The 9,485-nt window shown below is 40.9% G+C and overlaps 1 protein-coding gene across 1 annotated transcript; it reads right to left on the reverse strand.

Moving 5' to 3' along the window:
* Window positions 1–4,713: 4,713 nt before the first annotated feature.
* foxl2a (forkhead box L2a) lies at window positions 4,714–6,808 on the reverse strand. Its single transcript, XM_035679520.1, has one exon. The coding sequence runs from the start codon at window positions 6,607–6,609 to the stop codon at window positions 5,689–5,691; it is 921 nt and encodes a 306-aa protein (XP_035535413.1). The 5' UTR covers window positions 6,610–6,808; the 3' UTR covers window positions 4,714–5,688.
* Window positions 6,809–9,485: the final 2,677 nt, after the last annotated feature.

The following is a 9,485-nucleotide window of genomic DNA, read 5'->3' on the forward strand; positions in this document are numbered from 1 at the left end:
GACCAGAGGTCCAGTTAACAAATGCAAGGTTCCTATTTATAAACAGTGGCAGTCTAATCAACACACTCTATTGTAATTATTTTGGCTTATTAAAGAATTATTACATGTAATCTATTGTCTCGCGAGGTTGTCATTAAGATAGAAATCAGCAGTCAGTGAAAACATCACGTAGATCACTGTGACAAGTTGATTACATTGGAGATTCACCAGAGGAGGCGTTCTGAAAACAAACAGCTCTATATTGAGCATGTCATAGAAATAGGAGTTAGACAGAGTGAAACGTGGAGTATTTCTGCTCCAACAAGAGAGAAAAAAAAAAAAACTCATGGTGATGGGAACAATTGCCGGATTTTCTGCAAATCAAATCTTTGCATATTTTCCTGTTTGGAGCAGATGTATACCAAACAGTGGTGACCCCCACTCTGCTTTTCAATGGGTTTGGGGTGATGTGCGCCGCTTCTAAGTGGAAACTGTTGCTCTTCAATCTCAAACATTAGCGAGAATGCCAGGAATTCAATTGTGTGCAGGCATTGGGAAACCTGCAACCTGCGTGTGACTTGACCGGCCGGGTCGCATCGCCGGTGCCCCGTCGAGCATGTAAGCTGTCATACCCGGAACGAGTCCAGGTACGCTGCTGTGTATGTGTGTGTGGGTGTGTGTGTGTGGGTGTGTGTGTGACGGGGAAGAAGCGAGGGTCAAATGTGTTGCTTCTACAATGAGTTGACCTCATTCGTCTTGTTGATTATAATCTGTCATCTCTGAGAGCACAACAAAGGATACAATCACGGTTATTCAGTGCGCGCTCGGCGGAAAAGACGCGTGAAAGCAGAACCTCACATTGCGCTAAACCTTTTCACCTCGAGCAGAAATCATGGCGAATTAACAGAAACATGTATTTCTCACCTATACAGCTCACACATGGCCTTTAGTAGGTGTACAGCAATGCATATAGGCTAAGTGTGATAAAAGCTGCAGCTATTGTTGGTCCTGCGGTTATTGTTGCACGACCTCTAATGCTACACTTATTATGAGGTTATTACGTTAAAGTATGGAAAATAAGCCTATCATTTCCATATATGGTTCGATTTTTGTTTAAGGTATAACTCACAACCACGATAAACTCTATAAATGTAGGCTACGCCCCAACCTAATCACGCAGGCATGTATGCCAACAACTGCTATTTCTGCAAATGATCTGTAATGCAGTCGGGAAACTGCCTGGCAGATGTGAAATTAATTATTTTAATTATATATAAGAACTTATTTAGCATACTACTCATATGATTAATGTTGTCAGCAGTAAATATTATTACCACTCAAGGTAGAATATATTTGATAAACGAAACAACAACAGTCGCCTCCAGGCTGCAGCAGCCGCTGACTTACAATCAGTGTAAATGAAGACTATATTTGAAAGGAGGCCTGTGTTGGAGCCATGAACCTCGGCTGGCCTTATCTCTCTCAGCCCCTGAGACATCCTGTATGCAGGCCCATTGTTCCCGGCCGCCCGGCTGAACTGTCAACCTTTCTGCGCAAATGCACACCTGCCGCGCCCGAGTCCACATTCATACAGTTGATCGCCTTCACAGAGGAGGTGTAAGGATCCAAACTTGACAACAAAAAAAAAAATGTAAACGCTATATGTGTGTGTATTTGGTGTTACTTTAATACTTGTGTTGCAGAGGTATAGGAGACTGTAACATGGGACTAACAACTGGTGTACTCACAGCCTACTTTTTTCGATAAACACAGGACTAAAGATAAAACAATTAAACTGCTAAATCTACCGCTATGAACCATGTACTAAATGTAGTCCCAACTGTGGTATCAGGTAGGCCAATGGTAATAAGGAAAAGCATATATTCCTGAGACTACTTCACTAAACTCAGAGTCTTTAAGTGAGTCTTTTCTCTTTGTCTAAAACACACAAACACACAAACAAATAAACAAATAAACCCTGTTATATTGATGTATTCTGTGTAAACTGATGTATTGAAACACCTACTTTGAAATCAATAAGAACTTTATTTCCATTAAATCCATCTCTGCCTGTATAGTTTATGTAAAGGTTAGTTACACTCGCCGAAACATAATTTCTTGTAAAACACGTGTATTTATTATTTTTGGGAGAGTGTTTAGAATACACTTGCCTTTCAAATGCGCCCTTATCTCCTTATTGTTTACAAAACATTAATGTGAGGAAGCAGAGAATGTACACAGCTACATTTCAGCCTCGCATCGACGCTCCCACTGCACACAGGAGGATGGACAAGTGTCAGTGCCACTCCGACTGGGACCACGGTGGTTCATCCATGGAAGAAGGCGCTTAGGTCGACTATTTAGACCATAATAAATATAATAATACATTTTAGTATCAGTGTGATTATAGCTTGATGCAGTCTACAGGTGATTGGCTGAAAGGTTGTCTCACTGAGTTCCTGTAATGCATCTCTTATCTAACTTTTAAAATAAATAAAAATGCATTGAAAACCAGTCAGCAAAGGCCCACGCGCCTGTTGCATGTCTGACTTAAAGGTACCAAAATGTACAGTTTGATATGGACTTCAGCAACAGTGAAAACCCCGTGGAAAAAAGGCTGGGCTCATTTTATGTTGAAAAAAAAAATGGAATTAGCCGTTTAAAGATGAATAATGAATATTTTATTTTTGATGAAACAACCTTTTGAACGTTGTGACGTTTTTTAAAAGAACTTAAAAAATGTGTTTTTCTTTGCACATAAAAGCGGGTCAGCTAAATTACACACCAAAAACATTTAGCCCGATGATAAATTCCATATATATTATTTACAAATTATAAATTATGTCTTTTATTTTTTGTTAGTCTTTTTTTGCTCGTTGCATTTATAATGCCCCCATCTAAATGCGTTAAAAAGTTAAACGTAAAAATCTCTAAATTTAAAATCTAATATAAAAATCCAGTTTATAATATCGCAACTCCAGAAACCTTTGAAATTGTGTTTAATGTCCAAGCAGCCCTTCACTAATTATTTAACCCACAACGTACTAATAGCTGCAGTAAAACTATTACAAGAGTTAATGTGATTCTGAAAATACAAACGGCATTAATATCATCTACAAATGTTATATCGTCATTTATTAATTCATTGGGTCATTGATATGCTAGGGTGTGTTTTCTTTTCTTTCACTTTTTTATTTAGTTTTATTTTTGGGATGAGGAGCCTGTGTTTGACAGTCGCTGTGAAACACAGAGGGTGCATTAAGGTGACTGTGTGGATACACCTCCAGGCGGGAGGCCCTGGACTGTTTTGGGCTTCAGCGTGAACTCCGGCGCCAAATAGCGGATCTTTGAAGGTTGATCCCACAATCTAATTTACAATGAGCTATTACATGTTTACGGAGTAATATTCCGTAATTGGCAAGCTTTTAAAATAATAGTTCAGTGTGCAGGATAACTGTGGTGTTCTGTCAAAACAACGTGTTAGTGATACACGCCTGGAATGTAACAGTCAAAACCAGATGACAATAAATGGATGCGTTGTGATGATATAATAGTGATTGTAGGAGGGACGCGGTGGAGATCAGTCGGTGTATTGAGGCGTTTCACTCCTCAACATGTCTGTTTTATCAAGAGGTTAGTTGGCCCTCGGACGGGCTCCTCTGGGGCTCACGGGAACGTGTCTCATACTAAAACACAGCAAAGAAGGAGGAGCTGTCTGTCTGAATTTTATTTTCTGTCAGCAAACACCAAGCTTTTAGCAAATGACTCGGATAGGACAGCATGGGAGTGTGAGCTCACATTTTGCAGCCTCATTATGACCGCCTGTAACACGACTTTGCGTTGCCGATTTTTTTATTACACTTCCTGTCTTTGTTGACCTTATTTCCTAAATGGTTCTGTATTATTTAGTCGATCAGTGAACTGCATTAACATTATTGTTTTTCTCATTGGCAGCCCTCATAGGTAACATCTAGAGTTAAACACATTCACCATGATATTGAAGGTTATTATTATTGTTGCTGTTCATATTATTATTCCTGTTGTTTCTGTGGATTTGCTGTTGTTAGAGTAGGAAAAAAGTTATTGCTCACACATCCAACGCAAAGGACATATACAACTGAAGGTGGACATCCTTGCATTTCATCGTGTGTGTGTGTGTGTGTGTGCGGGTGTTTTCGGTTTATTTGCCGTGCTTGGAATTGAGCCGTCAGAAAGAAAATGTATACAATACCCGAGGACGGTCATAGCCTCCTTGCATGCATTTTTTTTTACTGACACGGGATAATTTGTGAATTATATTTAATGCAAATTATTATTATTATTTAATATTACATAGTCTAGAGGAAAGCCTATTAGCCTTAGGGAAACACAAAATACTTAGATATGAATGATGCAAAGGCTTCTGCATGCTGTTTGTAGAGCAGTTGTGCAGTAACAGCTTAAAGATATTACACACAACAGCTCAGACATCATTCGCCGCGGGACACAAATTATCAATGACACTGTAAATGATTATTATTATTATTATTATTATTAGACACATATGAGAAGTTCTCTATTTATTTATTTTTGGTCACACTAGTAGGATATATTGTCCTTTAATATGTGCATAAATTACGATAAATAGTGAACGACTGAGGCCTATTCAAATTCTAAGAAACATTGTGCCTGAATATCAGACATTTCACGCGTTAAACAGTGGAATAAGTGCAGAGGCAAACCTCATAACCCTGCACAATGGTTTCTCTAAGATTATTGCGTCCTTGGTATAAACTGTAAAAAGTACTGTATGTTAACAATATTGTACTTTTATGCGTTACCATCACAGAGTTGTTTATTGTTGATCGCTGTTTTTCTAGTGCCAACAGTGGTTATCACAGCCTAAAGCATACAACAGATTACTTCATGACCACTGCAATACTTTAAGAAATACAAGTTTATTAAGAAATTCACAAACCTAGAAAAGAGGGAAAAGTGCTAATTAAAATGAAACATGGCCCCAACATGAATGAGACAATATAGCTAATCACGTTTATAAAAAATAATAATCAGAAAGATTAACAAAACCTGGCACTGGCTGGCGTCATACTGGACATTATATCATACACACATATGGGATCAAGAAAAATGAAAAACCCTGAATTGTATTTTTGGCTGTCTGAAGGATCTCTACCCACACTTTCACCTTTTAACCCAACAAAGTTCATGATAAGAGGTGAGGTTTCACCGTGCAGGCCTCGCTCACTGATCAATTACATATTAAAGCTCTGACTTAATTAGGGAATCTTATTTTCACGTTTCATCTGGCAATGATCCGTGCGTAAAGTTGAGAGAAATCATTACGCATACCAATAACAAACAGCTGAAGCAACGTCAGCAATGTCTATCCCCGTGAAAAGGAGAAGCTTTTCATAGGCACAATTATGATTACAATACCAAGTTATGGCCATCAGTCCGAGTGTAATACAGGCGCACGAAATGGCTCCCAGAGGTTGTGCTACCTGATGTGTCCTGATGACTTCTTTACCTCCCGATTCCATTTTGTAAAACTTTCTCCACATCACCTCGCGCATACCTCCCCATCGGCATATGGACCCGAACAGCTCGTCAGAATGGTCTCTTCAAAAATACTCTTGGTTCTGTTTTGAAATCACAGGAATTAACTCTCACTCTCAGAGTCCTCATTTTACACAGACCATTTGGTAAACTTTAAATATCAATCCTCGTGTGTAACGCCGAGTGTTTGGTCTCGTGTTCCCAGTAAGAGCAGTGCATCATCGAGAGCTCCGCGGGCTGGCGGGAGCACGCGAACTGAAGGCCCGCTCCGTTACTGGAGGAGACCGGAGGTGGTGCCGCGGTGGCCGGGCTCAGCTGCTGGGCATGGTGGGGATGCGCTGGATGGTGATGGTGACTCATGCCGTTGTAAGAGTTCACCATGCTGGGGAGCGCCATGCTCTGCACCCGGGAGTAAGGGTTATAAGATGAAGGGGCTGACAACCCCTTCACGTTCACTGGACTCACGTTGCCGCTGGCCATCTGACAGGACGTGTAGGACATTGGAGTGGGCGGCTGGCCTAGCGACCAAGAGTTGTTCATGAAGCTAGATTGCAGGTACTTGGGTGGGGACAGGTAGCCATAGCCGTCTCCTCCGAATAAGGACTTCCCCGGCTGGAAGTGAGTCGGTGGAGGTCTGAACGGCCGCTTCATCCTGCGGCGTCTCCTGTAGTTCCCCTTCTCAAACATGTCCTCACAGGCCGGGTCGAGTGTCCAGTAATTCCCTTTTCTCTCCCCGCCGCCCTCCCGTGGAACTTTAATGAAGCATTCGTTGAGACTCAGGTTGTGTCTGATACTGTTCTGCCAACCTTTTTTATTTTTCTCGTAGAAGGGAAATTTGCTGATAATATACTGGTAAATGCCGGACAGAGTGAGACGCTTCTCCGAGCTCTCCCGGATGGCCATGGCAATGAGAGCGACATAGGAGTACGGTGGTTTCTGGGACGGATCCGGCTTCTCCGGGACTTTATCCTGGACCGGCTCCTCTTTGGGTCGCTCTTTCTCCTTGGTCGTGTTGGTGTCGTGGATCATTAGGGCCATCGCGTCATCCTCCGGGTTTTGGTAAGTGGCCATCATTGCGCACACCAAAACAAAACAAGTCCAGTCCAAATGCCGAAAAGCAAACCTTTTAATGGCGCTTGCAACTTCGATGCGCAAAATGATGCGTTGCAGAACCTCAAGATGCCCCGCAAATAGGACGTTGTCTTCCAAACTGCGCACAGATAAATCTTTATTTTGTGCTCCGTAGCATGCACCAGACCTTCCTCTCTCTTCAACGGGGATTTTTCTAAACTGGTTTCTGATGGAGGCGCAACCCAAGTTGTGTTTTGCGAGTCAGTAAGCCCAGCCCTTTCCTCTTTTTTTTTTTTTTTTCAGGCCCACTGATTTTTGCTCCAATGCTCTCCGTGGAGCGACGTAGTGCGTCGTGATTAGTGCGTATTTGAGTTCCGCCTCCGGTGGTAGTGAATGAAAAATAATCAGCTCTTCTTCACATGTTGAAATTCGTTTTTATTACAGACATTAAACATACATTCGCATTCAAACTGTAATATGTGCATGGATGTCTAATTCTCATAAGATCTCAGAAATGTATTAAAGCCATATCCCATTTCTCTGAATTCAACTGCATAAAAGGCAATTCAAGATTTTTCACTTTTGCTTTGCTTTTGTGCGTCAGAAAGTAACCAATGAAATAAATGTGTGTGTACATGGATCTACACTTGTTTCAAGAAAATTCTATTTATCTCTACGTATTTGTTTTCTAATTCAACTTTAGTGACACCATATGGCCAAATATATTTAACCAAGCTCCGCCAAATGGAGGCTGCTCTCAGACCAAAGACATGCACATTCGCAAACGGCTGCGTGTCCACGGCTCGAAGAAAACCTGGATAGATAGAGCTGCTTAATTAGCTCACACTGAAAGCGAAGTGCACGAAGAGGTATACATTTCTCTGGCCACCCATGAGGGTCCCCTCGGCTTTCTCTGGGAGTGTATTTCCGTGCTCTGGGAGTCTGTGCAGGTGGAACAGCATTGGCATGTGTGTCATCACCCTGCACCCAGTCTGCAGCCTGGCCGCAGCAGCTGAACCGCGGTGAGAGCCAACCATCTCTCAACGTGCAATTACCACAGACTCACAGTTTCAAGCGTTACAGCGCGATGTTATTTCTTGTTTCAATGTCTTTTTCACATGTTTAAGACGGAGAGCATTTCCCGATAATCTCCACACCGCTATTATGCCTCTGCTTTGCAAGTGTTTGGCTTAGTTAAAACATTATCATTCAATCAGTTAATTAATACAGCTATCAGATAACACAAGAGGAGATCGATCCAGTTATCAATTTACAGATCGATAAAATGGTAAAAAAATAAATACTTTTTAACCAAAAATATAGGCTATGATCATACTTATTAATGGTTAGTCTGTTGCATGTTTATTTTTGAAAGGTCAGCAGTGTGGAAAATGGTTGGACTGGCCTCGAGTTTGTCTTTTCTTTTAGTTAAAAAAAAAAGAAAAGAACATTTAGAGAAAGGTATTTACTGTTCATTTATATACGAAAAACCCAAATCCACTCAAATATGGTGGTGGTTTTTAAGTTGGTCAAAATGAAGCAGAAACCACAAAAGAGAGCCCCTTTGTCCTGTTGTCCTGTGTGTTTAGCTTTACCTCATGATTTCGGGAGTTGTTTAGTCTTCTTGTATTGTTCCAGAGAAAGTCTGTGGTCTTCTCGTCTTCCCTGGTTCTGCGCTCAAACGAAAATAGAAGAAGGAATCACCCAACAAACCTCGAAGGAAGACCTTCTACAGAGTAGCCTAACATTTTCTTTAAATGTGTTTCAGCATTTGCAATGAACTACCAAAATCTTTTAAATAAATATAAAAATGTGAAGATAAAAAAAGGAAAGTCAACTTGTTCCCAATACCATAGGCTACAGTATAAATGCGTATCATTCAATAGATGAGCTGCTAATAATTTCCTTTTAATTATAAGACAGTGAAATTATGCTATTTCTCATTTTGCAGAGGACCACTAGCCCCTTCAAAGGCCCCATGGTGGTCCCCGTAGATCCCCCTAGAAACACTATTACAGGCCAGCCAACTATTAGGCTAAAATGCTAAATGCTAAAAAAGATAAATTTCCCCCAGAGTAAAAAATAGCATTGGGAAATATCCCTGTGCGTGCAGTTTACTCTAAAACCCTGCTTATAAATATAATATATCAGACAGGCTATTGTGTAGTAGTCTAAACACTCGATATATAACGTTAATAACGTCACTAGACGATGTTTCATGATAACGCTGTCCTCACAAACTCGACTGATTAACATTTATTTCACCTGAAGGACGACGGAGCACCGCTGCTGCTGTAGCTAGCTCCGCTATAAATATTATTCTCTCTGTAGCAGGCTGCTTACATGACACCTGACATGGTCTCCTCAGGTTAAAGCCCCCCACCCTCCATTACCTGTAACCTTCCCCGGTCACGCGCGTCACGTCACAACAACGCTGAAAACTAGCGTGTCCACAATCCGTAAACAAAACAAGGACCCTGAAACTCGAACTGCTCGGAGGCTGCAGTGAGGCGCCGAGGAATGTTAACTTGATAGTATAGCCTGTTTTCATAGACAGGGACTTTAGTAGACGATAAATAAATATATAAACAAACAAACAAACACAATTAATAACACTAAAAAGGTAGGCCTAATTTATGGCCACAGTATATGCTAATATAGGTTACCACCATTTGCTCTGTGGAATATGGACGCAGGTGGAAATTTGCTCTGCACCTAAAGTTTACTTTGAACACATGGTTTCTCAAAATTCTGACAATTTATGATTTTTTTCCACTATGATCAAATGATCAGTTTTCCACTGACATCTTCTGACATAAAAAAAAAAACCAAAAAACAAAACATTGGGAAAATGTTGAGCCTTATAGGCCTGGGCCTCT

Source organism: Morone saxatilis, unplaced genomic scaffold, assembly GCF_004916995.1.
Source record: "Morone saxatilis isolate NCDOM2014 unplaced genomic scaffold, NCSU_SB_2.0 Contig8, whole genome shotgun sequence".
Taxonomy (NCBI): domain Eukaryota; kingdom Metazoa; phylum Chordata; class Actinopteri; family Moronidae; genus Morone; species Morone saxatilis.

Bases quoted from the DNA above. Each gene is read 5' to 3' on its own strand.
- foxl2a (XM_035679520.1), bottom strand. From the start codon at position 6,609: ATGATGGCCACTTACCAAAACCCGGAGGATGACGCGATGGCCCTAATG.